At 37.8% G+C, this 19,477-nt stretch overlaps 2 protein-coding genes across 2 annotated transcripts; both read right to left on the bottom strand.

Moving 5' to 3' along the window:
- Positions 1–13,934: 13,934 nt before the first annotated feature.
- LOC141630713 (uncharacterized) lies at positions 13,935–19,078 on the bottom strand. Its single transcript, XM_074443481.1, has 4 exons — positions 18,969–19,078; positions 16,424–18,382; positions 16,166–16,352; positions 13,935–14,345 (listed from the first exon to the last, which is right to left on the bottom strand). The coding sequence occupies exons 2-4, from the start codon at positions 17,404–17,406 to the stop codon at positions 13,935–13,937; spliced, it is 1,581 nt and encodes a 526-aa protein (XP_074299582.1). The 5' UTR covers positions 17,407–18,382; positions 18,969–19,078.
- Positions 17,421–18,380, bottom strand: LOC141630714 (uncharacterized). Its single transcript, XM_074443482.1, has one exon. It carries the CDS (start codon positions 18,378–18,380, stop codon positions 17,421–17,423), a length of 960 nt encoding a protein of 319 aa, XP_074299583.1.
- Positions 19,079–19,477: the final 399 nt, after the last annotated feature.

Below are 19,477 nucleotides of genomic sequence, written 5' to 3' on the forward strand. Positions count from 1 at the left end.
ACTAAACTAAGTTTTAAGCATTAGAATAAATCAAAACTTAAACATGAACATCCAAGCTTCAAAATTTCGTGACAAAATTTTCAAAAATAAAATTTTAAATGTATGATAAGAGTTAGCGATAACAACCCAACTTTAGCCCTTGTCAAACGATTGATCATGCAACAAACACCAAGTTAAATTATTTGCTCAAGAAAACACATTTTTTTGAGTTCATAAGAAAAATTTTGGGCAAAATTCAACATGAAAATTTTGCACTTGACATCATAAGTGGTATAAAAGGTGATTAATATAATGAATCAAGCAAGGCATGCACTTACTTTGCGAAATTTGGAGAAATCGCGTGGATTTAAATGAACCCAAATTGGAACAAATTAAGAGTGATGGGAAAACCATTCACATTGTTTAATTAGGAAGAATTAAGAGGATATAATGGAGTAGAAAACTTAATTACAAGCAACAAACATCCACAATGGAGTTTTAGAAAATATTTAAAGAGATTTTGGTGTTTTTGCCATGAGAATTGATGAAGAAATGTAAGAAACAAGGTAATAATACAAATTTTGTGAATTTCACAACCCAGAAAATGGCACTCGGTTGAGTGATAGTCCAATCGGTCGAGTGCCTTCTCCACTCGGTTGAGTGACTCGCTTTCCAGAAACTTTTAAGTCTCTGGAAATTGGTCCACTCGGTCGAGTGGTAGGTTCACTCAGTCGAGTGACTGGTACTCGGTCGAGTACTAGCTCGCACTCGGCTGGGTGCTTCTCTACGGTTTGCAATTTCCGAGTAAGGATTACTTTTCTTATACTAGCAATTATTTTACTAACAACCATTACTAATCACCCTCTAACTATAGCATTAATGAAATTCAAACATATATATACGGTATTCAAATGCTAAAGGACGGGGCTAAGGCTCTTCACACACTAACACGTAACAAGCTTTCCCAAAACATGTCACAAGTATCATTACTTTCATCCAACTCTTAAACGTTATCACATACCATATGAACAATTATATCATGCAAGGATCCTATCAACTATGCCAATTACGGCTTCAAAACTCATCATATCCAAACATGCAACACTCATACAAGTAAATGCATTTCATATGAAACAATTCTCTACTCATATCACATATACCCTATTCAAGTAGACATTTCCATTTCATCCTTTCAACTATCATATGTTATCATTCACCACACAACAACTATATCATGCAAGATGCTCAACAAAACTATACACACGTATATCATGCAACATTTTACTTCACGTTTCCCGACTTATAACCACCCACGTAGTGACCAACCGAAACAATAGGATCTAGTTTTGAAATGAGGGATCCTGTTGCACTCAAGTCGGGTTCATTTTATTAAACACTCCTAGATTCATTTTGGTTCATTTGTTTAGGTTCCAAAATCGTCGCTCTGATACCACTTTGTAACACGCCAACTATCCGGCCAAGATAATTGGAGCGTTACCATCTCGGTTTCCCGAGGTAGGGTTTCAAAACTCCAATCAAGAACATTCTATTAATGTAATGTATAATGAATTACATAAACGTAAACAAATGGATAAATAAAATACAACTCGTGACATCTATACTCTTCTAGCCAACTAGACTAGTCTCGTGATATCATCAAGCTTGTCCTGTCTCTCGCGTGCTATCCAAAAAACCTGAGCATAACCTGCTCTCCATATGACCAAAGGATATCATATGGATCGACACAGGCCACCCCAAAAGAGATAGGTGATAAGACACATATAAACAAACGTCAGTTTCAACAGATAAATAAAGTGCGACACGACTCGAGTGCGTGAGCATACAATACGACCATGATATGCATGAACCACCATCAACAATCACCACCACGGTACCGGGACACGCCTAGTTATACCGATAATCACACTAGTACCACGACACGCCCAGACATACCGATAACCACAAACAGGTACCGGGACATGCCCAGAAGTACCGGGTCCGGAAGCCAACCGGATCCCCTGCTAGACGTCGTGTCTCAACCACACGCGTCCCTCCAAACTCAAGTCATTTATGTGCACATCCCTCTTGGAGTGGGAAAGCTACAAGAGGCGACCCAAGCGGAAGACGGTCTCCCAACCGCCTTCCGTCTCCTCCACAACCACAACACCATCACAAACCACAGTTATATAAGATAACCAACAACAAATGCAATACCACACTAGTGTACCAAATACCGACTCATCTTGACCAACATTGTCTTATAATACATAAAAACCACCACAATCACCTCTTAATGAAATAATTAGTGACTAATTACCACATCCACCATAAAACATGTGACAACCACAATATTGAAACCGAGTAGGATTAACCTACCTTTTAGCATTCTTCACAAGCAAATCCGAAACTACCAAGCATCCATATCATAAGACCGTCTCATCCTACATAATACCATAACAACTATCACAAAATATCCTACAACAACTAATACTACTAATTAACCATTCATTATTACCCACTAATTACTCCTAATACTAATTAAAATACTAATTAACAACACCCATTAAAAAACCCCCAAATTCTAGGGTTTAGTCTTAAAATGAGTTATCCAAATTAAAGGGAAAAATGTAGTATAAGAGTTACCAAGTGACAAGGAACAAGAATATGTGAATGAATCTTCCAAAATCTTCACCCATAGTTGTAGATCTAGGATATTGAGAAGTAAGGATTGTAGAGAGAGGTAGGAGGGTTTTAGCGAGAAGGAAATAGGGTTTGGAAATGGGAGAAATTTGAAAAATAGGGTATATATATATATGTCAAGGTCCATTAAAAGAAAAACCCACGCGTGAAAACTCAGCGGTTCCCGCAGGACTCAGTCGAGTGCTCGGTTCACTCGGTCGAGTGGCGGCTCCACTCGGTCGTGTGAACCTCTACTCGATCGAGTGGCCTACAAATCAGGGGTTATTAACAATTTTGTAGGCTCACTCAGTCCCTTACTCGGTCGAGTGGGTTCAACTCGGTCGAGTACTCAGTTTACTCGACTGAGTACATGTCGTATAACTATGGGGTATTACAGCTTACCAGGTAGGGATAAATCCTACTCAACTCTTGTTTGTTAATGTTCGGTATGGTGGACGATTTATGTTGATAAGTGAATTGTTCATATGATGATAAGTGAAATTGATCATATGTTGATAAGTGAATTGTTCATATGTTGGTATTGTTATATTGTTGGAAGGGAGAATTATATTACATTGTGTTGGTTGTTATTAATAATTACGATGAGATGGGTATAATTGCTATCGTTGATTGTGAATGTGGAAATTGTGATAAGCTGTGCTACAGTCAGATATACGTTGTTGAGGAAGTTTGTACTCTGGGGTGATGGTAATATGAATGTTGTGAGAGAGGGGTACTATTACATAATGGCGGTACATTGTTAAGGGAGGGGTACCAAAGTAATGTAGGCACGTTGTTAAGGGAGGTGTGCTAAGTCATGGAAAGGAGCACGCTGTTAAGGAAGGTGTGATAAGTCATGAGTAGGAACACATTGTTAAGGGAGTAGTGCTACGTGAATGGAAATTGGATTGCCTATTGTATGTTCTTGTTGTTAGTATTTATTCCTACTCAGCCTCGTGGTTGACTGTGTATTCGTGAACATCTGTGATGAACCATAATGGGGAGTAGATTTGACAGGTACTAAAGATTAGCTGACTTGGGAGCTTATGGAAATGCGTGAGGACTTGGCCAGTCTACCTAGAAGTCTAGACCACATAGATTATCTAATCACTTTATTTATTTCCGCTGCAAGTTGTACGTTAATTTATATTAAGTTTTAGTTGGTTAATTTGTAATAAACATGTAATCGCTAAAGTTTTATTTAAAGTACTTTGGTGAGTTGGACTTTGTAACTCACTACCTCGGGAAACTGAGATGGTAACGCTCTCATTTACTTGGGATGTCTAGCTAAAGGCTCCTGAATAAATGAGAGTGTTAAAATTATTATTATTATTATTATTATTTTTTTTTTTTTGCAGAAAATGCAAGGGATCTTCTCATTGATAAATAGCAAGTACAAAGGAAGACCCACTAGACCACAAGCATCCTACAAAGGTAGGCCATAGTAGTCACCTTGAGCTAAATAAAGACCAAAATTTGACCAACTAAAATCCAACCTTATAGTGATACATTCTAGTAGTAATTGTATAACAAATACGGGAGCTAAGTGTAAGAACAGAGGTACTCTGTCCCCTAAAGATGCGTGATGTATCACTTTCATATATACTTTTATAGCTCCCTTTATACCATTTTACATACCGTTTCGTGCCTATTATACCTTTTATATGCTTTATTTCAATGAATTGTCGATACTGCCGCTATTTTGTGTTTTGATGCAGAAATGACTCGTTATGAGTATGATCAAGCTAAGATTAGCATGGCGGAGACGGCATAGTAGAATACACGAAGCATGGCACGGGAAACGAGGAAGCACGAAGACTAGAAGTGAAAGAAGAGAAGAAACCGTCTGTGAAGCAAGTTCCTCGATCGAGTCACCGCTGGCTCGATCGAGCAGCTGTCCTCGATCGAGTCACCTTTGGCTCGATCGAAGATCCTCTCTGGCAGACTTATTTCCGGAATTTCCTAAAACGATTATCTTTTGTTATAAATTAGAAACTCGTGTTTTATTGTGAGACTACGTTATATTTTACTAGGACACTGCTGTAAAACTCTCTTAGAACCCTAATCTTTCCCTTGTATGGTACTAATCTTTCCTCATTAATTAATCGTTCATCGTTTTATGTTCATTGATTATTATTCTATGCTTTTAATCATGTTTTCATTCTTAATCATTGTTGTTGTTGTTATCATTATGAGTAACTAATTCCCTCATCAAGGATGAAGGGGATCTAGGTTAATCAAAAGGGAAAATCGATTAATTTCTATTGATATCGTTTAAGTTGTTGTTTGATTATTGTAATTCTTCTAGTTAATCAACTTGAGGCCTGAGTTATTAATTAGTGTAGCGAATTAATCCTATCGCCGATCGGGTTAGAATTAATATAGGCTGCGATAATCAAATATATTGTATCTAATTATAGCGACCGCATGTTAGAATCGATCTAAAGGGCATAATTGAGTCGACCGATCTTATGATCTTAAAGAACTTGATAGATTTAGCAATTGATTGATAATCCCCGACTAATTGACCTAGTGAACCGTAAATCCTAGACTTTTAATATTATCGTTAAAACCTTCATTTAATTACTTGTAATTAGTTTTTTAGAATCAAAACAAAACAAACCCCCAGAAATCGGTTACTTTTAGACAGCTTAAATACTTATAGACTAGCTTTTACCGCCTCCCTGTGGATTCGATACCTGTCTTACTACTAGCTATTCTTGTTAGTCCTGAGATAGATTTACTTTGGTTTGGTAATACGACTTTAGCCACATCAAATTTGGCGCCGTTGCCGGGGAGGCAACAATTGTTTAGTTTGTTTGTGTTTATTTTGTCTTTTTCTCTCAGGGAACCCAGTTCCTTGAGACCGTTGTCACACTTTTCTTGTTAGTTCCGTTTATGCCCAGGTCTAATAGGTCCGAGATTATTCCTTTTGATCCTGAACCTGAGAAGGCTTTTCGCTACAGACGAAAATTTAATCAAGAAGTGAGTCAAGTAGAAGACTTGAGTATACTTGACGTCGAAACGGCGAGCTCAACAGAGACAGCCGGTCGGTCCTACGAAGAGGAAGAGGACGGAATTCCTATTCCTGAAATTCCAGTCACGACTGATATTCCCGAAACTATCATCATGCCTACTCTAGTCAGTTACTCTGAGCCGACCTTAGCTTCTATCCCACAAGGATTTAAGCTGCCCACTACTACCAATGGAACTTTTGAGATTCGGCCATCGTATATCAATTTGGTGGAACGAAATATGTTTAGAGGGACAACTGCTGAGGATCCTGCGACGCACATGGAGAAATTTGTCACTTACCGCTGTTCTATTCCATTAACAGGTGGAGTGACACAAGATCAAGTTAAGCAGGTGCTCTTTCCTTTCTCCCTGAAAGATGGAGCTGCTGAGTGGTTGAGAGATATGGATATGGATACTGAAGGAGTTACAGACTGGAATTCCTTGGCTCTTGCTTTCTACAAGAGGTACTTCCCACCTCAAAAGACTAATGCTTTGAGGAATCAAATTACTAGTAGGAGCTACTGAAGATTTCATGTTGGTGAGAAAGTTCTCTTATTTAACTCTCGTTTGCGCTTGTTTCCAGGTAAATTGAAGAGTAGATGGTCTGGACCGTTCATTATTACTGATGTGAACAAATTTGGGTCAGTTACACTGCATTCTGACACAGGAAAGACCTTCAAAGTGAATGGGCAACGCTTGAAAACATACTATGAAGGTGCTTATGTGGGGGTAATAGAGGCTCTTGACCTCTTCCCCATTGATTCTTCTTGCTGATGAAGAATTACGGTCGTGCGGGACCGCAAAAACCAGCGCTACCGAGAGGCAGCTCGGATTTTGTAAATTATTAGTTTGTAATTAGGATTTTAAATTTAAGTTTTTGTTATTGCTTTTATGTTTCCTTGAACTTTGAGAGATGAGGAGAGGGTACTTGATGTGCTTTCAAGTATTATTTGCAGGGATTTTGACGGAATTTGAAGCTATGAGTAACAAATGGCGAAAGAAGAAGCCAACCTCAACTTCCTCGATCGAGCCACATGCGACTCGATCGAGGATCCAGCCAGCTTGATCGAGCCAGGAGCGACTCGATCGAGGGACCTACGCAGAAATTAAAAAAGCTTAAAACGAAAGTTGGGTAGTCAGGAATTTGGTTCCTCGATCGAGCCAGGCGCGACTCGATCGAGGATCCAAAATAAACCCAGTTCCGCGTTTTCTTTATACCGGTTTTGTGTTTAATTGCTCTTACTTCTTTCAATTTCCTTCTTCTTATTTCGACACTTTTGATCGGAGTCCGTTTCGTGTTCACAATTAAAGATGTGGTCGTTGGGTCACGGTCGAATCAAAACACAATTTATAACTTCACAAACAACTCTACAATTAGTAAAGAGGCAAGTAAAGGTCGGATCCCAAGGGACGGGAGTTGAAATGATATTTCTATTGCAACTAGTGGTGTCTAAGGGGTGTCCCAAATTGGGTTGATGTAGAAGGTCACTAAACTAAAATAGCAATGAAAATAAACAAACAAGATGAATTAAAGGGGTGTAAACAATTGATTAAAAGCACTAGGGTGTCATGGGATCATAGGGGAATCATGGGATATGATCATACAAACATGTTCTCAAATTATAAGCAAGCAATTATTATTGTGATGGATTGAGTTGGGTTATATCTTACAATCCTAGGAAAGTTTGGGTCCCGGAGCCGAATCGATTAGATTGTACAACACCTACAAGTCGACTTAATCTTCCCTACTCAACAACATGCATGGTCTAATGAGACTCGAGTTGGGTTATGTCTTACAAGTCTCATTGAAAAGATAGGTGATGGTGGTAAATGCAAGGATTCATAGGCTTAGCATTTCATCAAACATAACATGTGCATGAGTTGAGATCAAAACAAGCAAGTAAATAAAATATGAAAGCATATTAATTTAAGCATGAATCATTCCCCATGTTGGTTTCCCCTAATCACCCATTTAACCCTAGCTAAGAGACTACTCACTCATTATCATGTTGATCATGCTAGCAAGGTTGTCAATCATACCAACAATATGAAACATGATGAATAAATGAAAGTAATTAACAATAATTTAAAAGGGATTAAGAGATTATACCTACTAATGATTCCAATAATAAAGCAAAGATAAAAGAAGTACTTGAATGCTTGATTGAGAGGTTGTCAATCTCCCAATAATAACCCAAATAATCTTCAATTACCCAAAATAAAGGATGAATAAAAGAGAGATTAAGGAAATAAAACTTTTATTAGAACTTGATTAATTGTTGATTACAATACTAAAGAGAGATTTGATTGATATTAACTACTCTAATTATTGATAAGAAGAACATGCTCCTCTAATTAGACTAATGGGGTATTTATAGTGGAAATTAGGGAGGATGCATTAGGGTTAACTAAGGGCTAAATTAGTAATTACACTTTTTAGATTGAGCAAGGAGGAGCCGGTATTTTTCGAAGGAAGGGCTTCTTTCTTCGTAGCTTGGAGAAGAGGAAATCACGCTGTGCTGGAATCCGGGCGGAATAAGGTCGGGACGGGCGGATTCTGGTGATGGGGTCCGAGCGGATTCAGGGGAATCCGGGCGGATTGTGGAGGTGGAATCCGAGCGGATTCGAGCAAAGCCGCACGGATTGTGCAGCTGGGGGACGGCCGGATTGGTGACAATCCGCACGGATTGTCACTCAGCAAGACATCTTCTTCTTTTCTTCCCTTTTCTTCATAAATTCCTTGGGGATTTCCTTGGGAACTCAAGGATTCTTTCTCAGCATTGCTCTTCTACTATAATATGTACATAGGCCTTCTAATCTTCTCTCTCCTTGATGCTTGGTCATTGAATTCGATCAATTTAGTCTCGTTTTGCCATGAAAATGCAAGATTCTTACTCTTTCCTACCAAGGGATCAAAATCTCAAAGAATATGCAAAACAAAGAACTAAAGATAAGAAATGACCCAAATATGCACTAAAAAGCATGGGAACAAGGCTAATTCGGGGGCTAAATATGCGCTAATTATGGTCACATCAACTTTGCTGCAATTTTTTCCTCCTCTATTGCTCTTTCTCTCTTCAATCATCATCATTCATCATCAAATCTCTCTTACTACTTGTGTTTAATTGCTTATTACTTGTTTGCATCATTCTCTTGTGCTTATTTTTTCAATTCCATTGCTAATTTTGCTAAGGTATGTCACGAATTGCTATTTTTGTCCCGAAAAATTCTGAAATTTCTTGCCTATAACTTGAGTTTATTGTATTGAATCTTTCCTTGCTAGTATACAATTGCTATTTCCTTACTTTGTAGCCCCTTAATTGTTGAAATTCATGCCTAATTTGCTAATTTGGGAATTAGGGTTCTTCAAAATCCGGGTAGAAATTATGCATTAAATCGGTTAGAATTGTGTTCTTATGCTTGGAATCTTCATTATTTGATACATACTCATGTTCCCCTACGTTTTTGGATGCTTTCATTGTGATGTTGAGTCTTAAAAATTGATTTTTTGACCCATTTATGCCAAAAACCGGGATTGCCATATGCTATGGTTGAAGTTTAATTGTCTACTTGCTTTTATGTAGATAATGTCGACTTCTAGGCAAGGAAATAAGAGGACTCGAGAAAGGAGAGCCCCGGTTCAGCAACCCGAGGTGATTCCCGAAGAAGTTGTGTCTTCGGAGGACGACTTATCTCCTTTGGACGATTATCCATTCATCGAATTCCGTCACAAAGCACAAAAGTACAGGTTCGAGTATCTGTTAACTAAATCTATGAGTGCCACTAGATGCGTGGATAGGAAAATTTTGCGAACATTGAAGATAGATGACATTATGTTTGGCATGTTCAATGAGATAGGGTTACAGGGTCTTTTCATACTCCATGAATTATCTTACCATGCTTTAACTCTCGAGTTTCTGAGCTCATTTACTTACTTTCCCAGTGATCATCTTAACAAGTTTTGACTGCTTAATGTAGAACGGTCCTTAACCTTTGACCGTCTGTTTGAAATTCTGGGAATAGATAAGCATACTGACGGAGACTTGTATGGTGTTGGTGGGCTGTCCGCTATTCGTTATTTTCCATTGTTTACCGGTTATGCGGATGCGGACGTCAGTGCTATGGCTTTGTTTCCAACACGTTTGTCTTCGTATGTTCTTAAGGTATTTGAGCTATTTGTTGTATGACCGGCACGACAAGAGCAAGACCTCCACTATTGAGGTCTTAATCCTTGCTAGTTACTTGAATCCTTATCGGGAGGAGACATTCCAAATCTCCCCTCCTGCTCTTGTGTGCTCGGCTTTTGATAGGATGATTTTGAGGTACGGGAACCTTGACTGTGGTGCTCTTGTCACCAAGATAGCTAGGGCTGTTTGCGATTTTGAGGGTGATGACCCCTACGAGCCCATGGATGACCATGAGCCACTTGTTGATGATGACCACCTCCGTTATGAAATTTCTTATATTGACATCAAGAATGGGAAGGACCATTACTGGAGGGTCCGGGGCGAGTCTTACATGCTTCTACCTTACGCCCGTTTACCTGCTGTTGACCCCCTTGAGGAGAGTACGGCTGTGGAGCGACCCCCACCCGTTACTTATCTGATTCCTGAGGACCTTCTTGTCACTTTTCCTGGGTCTAGTACTACTACCACTACCGGCGGGCGCCGGAGACGTCGTCCACCCACTACCCATCTGCCTGGCTCATTCCAGCCTGCTCCTCCTCTACCTCCTTCAGCCTATCCTACTTCAGGATACCATTTTGATCCGGTTATTGCGCGAGAGGCAAGGATGCATGAGGGCATCAACACTGCTTTGACAGAGAGACGGATGTGGGAACAGATGGAGGCCATGTCTCTTGCTTCGGGGGGACAGTATCGGGGTGTGTCACCTAGCTATTACACTACTCTTAGTGACGACAGCCGTGTGTTCCATCTCTATGGAGTGACTCCTACGGAGTTCGGACAGTTTAGTACTGCCTACGGTGCCTTGGGCCATCCCTTTTACACTCCAGTCCGCCCCCTTCGGCCTACTTCTGTTTTTACGGAGGACGCCGGTATTCCTTGCTCCCAGAGAGGCCCGTTTGGTCAGTTTAGTGCTTCTACTTCCGCTGCTGCTGTTCCAGGAGGAGGCAGCCGTGGTAGAGGCCGTGTTAGAAGACCCACCCATGGTAGAGGTCATGGTACCCCGGTCCCTGATCCTGAGCTGATGTCTCTTTATGCCGAGATCGATGATTTTGATGATGGAGCCCAGTAGTGACCAGCTGATCACTACATCCCTCTCTTTCATTTGGTTTGGGGAGGCTCTTGTATTACTTTGGTATTATCTTTCTTGTTTTGTTTTATTGCATTTCTTTTTACCCTCTTCCCTTTGTTAGTGGTGTCCTATAGGTTGCTGGATTTCTGTGTGACTGCTATGCTGTAGGCGTCACAATGTGGACACTGTGACATTTAGGTTTAGGGGAGTGTGTTTATTTCTGTTGTGTGCTTTTATTTATTGTTGTGTGAAAAAATTCCAAAATTCAAAAAAAATGAAAAATTATAAAATACAAAAACATGTTTTTATTTACTTTTATTTATTTTGAGTCGAGTCTTGGTGAATTGTATAGCGATGATGATAATTTGCTTTGTCTTTGCATTTGAGTCTCATTTAGTTGTCCATGTACATTGTTTTGACCTGTTAGCTAAGATGAACAAAGCTCTTTACTCAAGTCTTGACCGTCACAATATGCCTTATGCCGAGTAGACTTGACTTTATTTTGTTGGTAAACCACTTAAATTTCTGAGGTCTTTGGAGCTTCCTAGGCCGGGAACATTAATAAACCGGTCTCATTGTTATTTAGGCTGATTAGTGTGGTCTCCTTGTGGAATATGTAATATCAAACTGCATAAGTGTGACATTAGTTTCTTAGCTTTTGCGCGTTCATTTGATTAAGTACATGAGGATAGGCGGTTCTTTTTGTTCAAATAAGCGTTACATTACCCAGTTTTGTTAGCCCGTTTGAACCGTGTAGCCATTTTATATCCTATTTCTTAGCTACATTCTAGAATTTGCCTATCTTTTTCGGGACAATCACAGTTATTTGAGCCTTATTGTTATAGCTACTTTGGTTGGGTTGGGACTTTTATTGTCATGTGGGCAGTAGCTATCTTTTTGTAGCAATTGTGTGACCTCCTATGTTGAAAAAGAGAAGTATTATGAAGCAAAAGAAAAAAAAAAAAAAAAAGTTTCGAAAAAAAAGAATTCAGAAAAGAAAAAAAAGAGAAAAGAAAGAAAAGAAGAAAAATGTTTGCTTCATTGAGTTATGTTAGGAGGTCGTGTGTGATAATTACTGGAGTTTAATGCACATTTGGAGAGCTTTTTCATTTCTCTCATATGTTGTCAAAGTTGAGATTATTTCTCCAGCTGGATGATTGTTTTATTTCTTATTTGATTTGGCTATTGGTCTAGCGTTGTGACTACCGTCTGAGCCTCACTTACCCATACGTGCTTTTGCACAAGCCACTTCTATACCTATGCCACTTTACCACCATTCTGTCCTTGATACATGTATTTGGTCTGTTTCGTGAATGCGTATTAATTGGAGAATCTCTTATCACATTAGATTGCATGCATATTTCATAAGTTGAGTGAGAGTCTTATTTCTTTCTATCTTACATATATCTCACCCATTATGAGTGCATGAGTGAAACCGCGAGAATCCAACAAAATTGTCTTTCAAGGTTGAAAAGTATTTGGCTGAGTCTCGGTATCATGTCACATCTTGAGTAAGAGCTGCGTTAGTCTATTACCCGTGCTTTTGAATTTTTTTTATTAGCACAACTTTGGTCATTACTTTGTTATAGATATGGACAGCTGAGACTTGTATGTGCCTAGACATTTGCTCCGAGTTATTCATTCACCATATGTTTGCTGTTCTTTGTTTGGCCTGATTGCTTTGCTTGAGGACAAGCAAAGGTTTGGTTTGGGGGAGTTTGATGTATCACTTTCATATATACTTTTATAGCTCCCTTTATACCATTTTACATACCGTTTCGTGCCTATTATACCTTTTATATGCTTTATTTCAATGAATTGTCGAAATCTTAGCTATTTTGTGTTTTGATGCAGAAATGACTCGTTATGAGTATGATCAAGCTAAGATTAGCATGGCGGAGACGGCATAGTAGAATACACGAAGCATGGCATGGGAAACGAGGAAGCACGAAGACTAGAAGTGAAAGAAGAGAAGAAACCGTCTGTGAAGCAAGTTCCTCGATAGAGTCACCGCTGGCTCGATCGAGCAGCTGTCTTCGATCGAGTCACCTCTAGCTCGATCGAGGATCCTCTCTGGCAGACTTATTTCCGGAATTTCCTAAAACGATTATCTTTTGTTATAAATTAGAAACTCGTGTTTTATTGTGAGACTACGTTATATTTTACTGGGACACTGCTGGAAAACTCTCTTAGAACCCTAATGTTTCCCTTGTATGGTACTAATCTTTCCTCATTAATTAATCGTTCATCGTTTTATGTTCATTGATTATTATTCCATGCTTTTAATCATGTTTTCATTCTTAATCATTGTTGTTGTTGTTGTTATCATTATGAGTAGCTAATTCCCTCATCTAGGATGAAGGGGATCTAGGTTAATTAAAAGGAAAAATCGATTAATTGCTATTGATATCGTTTAAGTTGTTGTTTGATTATTGTAATTCTTCTAGTTAATCAACTCGAGGCCTGAGTTATTAATTAGTGTAGCGAATTAATCCTATCGCCGACCGGGTTAGAATTAATATAGGCTGCGATAATCAAATAGATTGTATCTAATTATAGCGACCGCATGTTAGAATCGATCTAAAGGGCATAATTGAGTCGACCGATCTTATGACCTTAAAAAACTTGATAGATTTAGCAATTGATTGATAATCCCCGACTGATTGACCTAGTGAACCGTAAATCCTAGACTTTTAATATTATCGTTAAAACCTTCATTTAATTATTTGTCATTAGTTTGTTAGAATCAAAACAAAACAAACCCCCAGAAATCGGTTACTTTTAGACAGCTTAAATACTTATAGACTAGCTTTTACCGCCTCCCTGTGGATTCGATACCTGTCTTACTACTAGCTATTCTTGTTAGTCCTGAGATAGATTTACTTTGGTTTGGTAATACCACTTTAGCCACATCAATGCGTTTGTTCCGTTCCCTCCAGATAGTGTAGAGAGCACACACAAAAGCCACTCGTCTTTTCACTTTGTCTGTAGCACACCCTTTGTTTCTATCCGTCACCCATCTCACCAGGTGACCCAATTAGAAGGCAATTCCAACTACCCATCCTGCTAGTAACCACATCCCAAACCTGCTTGGAGTAATAGCAGTAAAAAAAGAGGTGTTTAACATCTTCCTCAGCAGCCTCACATAGTACACAACGATTAGCCATGCTCATACCACGTTTTTTCCGGTTGTCCACTGTGGGAAGCTTGTTTAGACAAGCCATGGCCCCAAAAACAGTCTGCTTGGGAATAACTGCTGGGTCATGGATTGTTCTACCCCAAGCCACCACAGCAGCTTTGGTCCTCATCAATTCATATAGGCACCCAACTTCCAGTTTCCCAGAAGAAGAGCAGCTTGCCAGCAATTCCTCAGCCCTATTAGCAGATCCAACAAAATGAACCAAGTAGTCCTTCACCTGAATTAAAGACTTCCAGAACCAGGAGTGAGATATAGTACAGGTAGCTTGCCATATGTTTCCCCCCTTCAGCACATAGTGTCTAAACCAAGAAGTCCATAAGCAGCCTGGTTTGTACTGTAATTTCCACACCCATCTCAACAGTTGACACTTATTCCAGCTCAATACCTCCTTAATGTCTAAACCACCTTGCCTCTTGGGTTTTCAAAGACCCTGCCACCCTTGGAACACCATTCTTCTCTTGCCCTCAGCAATCTCCCAATAAAAATCCCTGCAAATTTTATTATTATTACTATTACTATTACTATTACTATTACTACTACTACTACTACTACTACTACTACTACTACTACTACTACTACTACTACTACTACTACTACTACTACTACTACTACTACTACTACTATTACTATTATTACCAGAAAATACTTCCCTTTGCCAATACCAGTTACATGCCTATCATAACTATCCCGACTCATTTTATATTTTATTATTTATTCCCATCTCATAACATAATCTCATAATTTAATAGATATAATTTATAAAACACATTTCACATTTTACCGTTGACTAACCTTTGACCAAATCTTATAAAATACGGGGTATTACAGATACGCACGAAAAGACTGTTGTTGGGCATAGGATTATAGGAGTAGTTACTCCATATAATCGATATTCATGTTAACATATTTAGTTGACTAGATGGAACCATATTTGTTGTAATGGAGGCGTCCTGTTACCCTATAGTTAGTTGATTAGAGTGATAAGAACAAAATAATAGCGAATAACAAATAAAGTGACACACAAATATACGTGGTTCACCAGTAAAATAACTGGCTACGTCCACCCTGAAGGAGAGCAAAATTCACTATTGTGGAGATAATAGTACAACAGCAGACCGGTATACACGCGCTCGATATGAGCCAAAAGTATACCATATTCTACCAACAAAATAGTAATCTCAAAAGGACAAAAGAGACTACCCAAATGAGATGAAGGACAAACGATCTTGTGGCCACCAAGATCCGAACGGACTCCTTCAATATCCATATTCAGACGAACGCCAATCTACTTGAGCCCGGAATAAACTGAAGCTTCCTCCCGGAGGGAACCTCACAAATCGACTCTCATAAGATTGTGCTCTCAAATACTATCTCCACCTCCTTAATTAACCTAGACTAATACAAGGGTCTTTATATAGATTTATTCCACCCTAAATAAGAGATCTAGACTAATTAGAAAATAAAGACTATTAGAAAATATAATAATAATTTCCTAAAACTAGTTAACAAGGGTAAACCCACGTAATAAGCTAGGAATCTAAAACTAAAGTCCTAATAAAGTCAACGCCATGACAAAACCATAAAGCTAAGACAATCAACAGTAATTAACGTCTGACATAGAGACAAGGCACATCCACGCAAATGATCAGACATACACGCGACCCGCACAAGCAGGGGCGGAGCCAGGATTTCAAATATGGGGTAGCGAAAAATATGCATTAGCAAATATATGACAAAAAATATATTTCATCCGACAATAATTTTAGCCATAAGATTACAAAATACAAATTTGATGCGAAAAAGCTACTCTAATCTTAGCCGACGAGTTCTCATATTTTGATAATGATTTATAATTTCATCGTCGGTAAGTTTACAAAATATATCCTTTTCTATAAAAGTAACTAAATAATCATTCAACAATTCATCTCCCATACTATTGCGAAGTTTATTCTTTATGTATGTCATCGCCGAAAAAGCTCTTTCAACACTTGCAGTCGCCACGGGAAGAACTAATACAAGTTTAAGAAGCAAGTAGACCTTCGAATGTATCAAATGTTTCTTGGTCTCAACAAGCTTGATAGAAAGCTCGTTTAGATTCTTCAAATTCCAAAATCTTTCATCATGACGGATATCTTCAAAGTAATTTTTAAGTTGATATTCAAAGTGTAACAAATCAGCTTTTGAAAATTCACTTGGATAATAGTGAGCAAGACGGAGCAACTTGCTAACATCAAATGAAGAAAATTGATCATTAGGACTGAAACAAGACATACAAACAAGTAATGTCTTACTTACCTCATCAAAAATTTGTTAATTTCGTGCAAAATTTGATCTATCACGCAGAGAAAAATATCAATCCGAAAGTGCTCATCATTATCCACTTCTTTTCTACCACGCTTGTACCTTCCCGGAGCCACGTAAATATCACTCATGATAGGAACAAAAATATCATACTTATCACAAAATGATTTCACCTTTTCCATATGAGTATCCCAACCATCATCTCTTATCTTTTGCAAATTCTTTTTGGTGACATCAACAAGTGCCATAGCATTTACAATATCTTGATTTTTCTTTTGTAAAGCTAAGTTCAACTCATTAGTAATACCCAAAATAGTAATCATCAATTGTCCAATGAAAACAAAATCAAATGTTCGCATAGTATGTGCCAGTTTCTCTACCTTTACTAGCTCAGTACCATCACAAAAATCACCAATGGCTTCAAGAACATCCAGAACGATGGAAAATGAAGAAAACACACTCAAAATGGTTTTAAAGTGAGATCCCCAACGAGTATCACCCGGTCTATTTAAACCCTTTTCTTGATTTAAGCCACTCCCTGATGCAACTTCACCCATTTGTAATGCTTTCTCAAGATGTTCTGCTTGTTTATCTCTAAATATTTCTTTACGTTTAGGTGAAGATGCAATCACATTTAGTAAAATAGCAAGTGAATCAAAAAGTTCACTACAATCAACATTTTTCTTAGCCACCGCAATAAGAGTTAGCTGAAGTTGGTGAGCAAAACAATGAACATAATAAGCACATGGAGACTCATTCATGATTAAACTTTTAAGACCGTTAATAGAACCCCGCATATTGCTAGCACCATCATAACCTTGACCTCTAACACTCGACAAAGTAAGAGAATTCTCAAGAAGCAGTTGTTGTATTGCAGCTTTAAGTGTTAAAGAAGTAGTGTTACCCACATGCACAATACCCAAGAACCTCTCTACAACCGCTCCTCTTTTATCAACATATCGCAAGCAAAGAGCCATTTGCTCTTTATATGCTATATCAGTGACTCATCTGCAAGAATACCAAAAAAGCCACCATCTAACTCTTCAATAATTTTTTTGGTTGTCTCTTTTGCAAAAACACTTATGATATCCCTTTGAATATCAGGGGAGGTAAGTGTACAATTTCCAGGTACTTTTAATACGGGAGCTCTAGGCGTATTTTCGTCACGCTTGGTAAATATTTTCACAAGTTCAAGATAATTTCCTTGGTTCAATGATTTTCCACTTTCATCATGACCACGAGATGCCAATCCTTGTAAACAAATAAATCTCAATGCTTCAATTGAATTTTCTAACCGAATGCGATAGTCACTTTTAGCTTCATTTGTAAACTTTTCAAAGCAACAAGCTATAGAGGACTTTTGTTTGTTGAATATATCAAAATTCTTCATAGCATTGTTATGAGCGCTCATATGATTACCAACATGCTTATCAAAGGCACTACTTTTACTCCATGTTCTAAACCCCCCATTAACAAAAGCATCACCTCCACAAGCGCTATCATTCTTAAATAAATAACAAACAAAGCAATACGCTGCATCCTTTTCTATACTATACTCAAGCCAAGGCTTATACTTTTCAAACCATTTACGAACAAAGTTACGCTTAGTTTTAGGAAATGTGTAGTTACTAGGCTGACAAGGACCCCTCCGAATATATTCTCGTCTTATCATATCACGATCATTTATGTGAAAATCAGTTAATTTTCTTCTTAATCCGGGATCTTTGGGAAGAGATATCACATCAAAATCACTCAACCTATCTAAAATTGGACTAGTAAAAGGATTTGAACTACCTCCCAATTCGGTTTCTCCATCTATTAACTCGTCAATATTAGTTTCAGGATCATCACCCGAGAGAGTTGAATCAGTTGGATTTGGTGTATGTGTATCATCATTGCATTGTCTTTTTGCAAAAAAACTCGTAATAGTCGGCGTACTAATTCTCTTCATCCCTGAAATTCAACAAGATTTAATATTAAAATACAATTTTAATCATTCACTACAGTACGATAATGCGTTGCACACGGTACACCGTGCCTATAAATTTTCATAAACTAAAACTAAGAAATTGCAACAAGACAAGTTAGACAACCACCAAAATTCAGTCTTTCCTAACAGAAACTGAAGACAACCCAGATCATCAAATACCAAAACAAGCAAATTCATCTCATAAAGACACGAAAACGCTCTAGTTGCAACAAATTTCCATTAAAGATAACTACAAAACCCGCGAAATTCGATAAGTCCCCAACAAACATACCCAAATCGTTTTACTGTTTTACAATTTACTTAGTTTATACAACTTTCTTTTGATATCCAAACTGTGATTATAATTAAGTTTTAGTACAAATATTAAAATTAGTTCTAACTTCTAAGATGATGAACATATAAATTAATAGATCTCTATTCTCTAAGTAGACAAGTCTCATTTATAATCTCAAATTATGAAAAACAATTATTCAATATAAATATAATCTATAACAAAATTAACAAAGTTGTAAAATATAAACTAAATAAAAAAAGATGATTTATACATACCTCAAATGAAAGAAAAGAAAGATGGATGGATGAATTGGGGGTTGTGCTTGTGCATAAGATTGGTGGAAGAGTAGAGAAAAATCAATGCTTTTTTTTTATTATGTGTTTACACGTAAATTAGTATAATATTAGGAAAGATAAAATATTTGAGAGAATAAAGGAAGATTGAAAGTCAGTTGGCTTTTTTCTAGGGAAATACTATTTGCCTTATTTGTGTTATATTCTTTCCTTTTATTTATCTATATATTTTAAATGGGGTAGCATAAAAAAAATATTCTCTTTTTTTTTTTTTTGAAAGTGGGGTAGCATGTGCTACCCCATGCTACTATACTACCTACGCCACTGCGCACAAGTCACGGGCAGCCCCATTTGTCTATGCTTCTAATTACTTTGTTACTTGACTTAGCTTAATCCGTCTTCGACACAAATTCAAGGCATAAATCCTAACAATATTGTCCTTACAATTGGTTTTTACGAGAAAGATTTCAATTTGGGTTTTACTTTTTATT

The sequence above is a fragment of the Silene latifolia genome, chromosome Y (assembly GCF_048544455.1).
Source record: "Silene latifolia isolate original U9 population chromosome Y, ASM4854445v1, whole genome shotgun sequence".
Taxonomy (NCBI): domain Eukaryota; kingdom Viridiplantae; phylum Streptophyta; class Magnoliopsida; order Caryophyllales; family Caryophyllaceae; genus Silene; species Silene latifolia.

Excerpts from the sequence above, each read along its gene's own strand:
- LOC141630713 (XM_074443481.1), bottom strand. The coding sequence starts at position 17,406 with ATGGCTCTTTGCTTGCGATATGTTGATAAAAGAGGAGCGGTTGTAGAG. Across the intron at positions 16,353-16,423 it reads ATTAACAAATTTTTGATGAG|CAAGTTGCTCCGTCTTGCTC; the intron begins GTAAGTAAGACA and ends ATTTGATGTTAG. Across the intron at positions 14,346-16,165 it reads AACATTTGATACATTCGAAG|GTGAAGGACTACTTGGTTCA; the intron begins GTCTACTTGCTT and ends TCTTTAATTCAG.
- LOC141630714 (XM_074443482.1), bottom strand. The coding sequence starts at position 18,380 with ATGAAGAGAATTAGTACGCCGACTATTACGAGTTTTTTTGCAAAAAGA.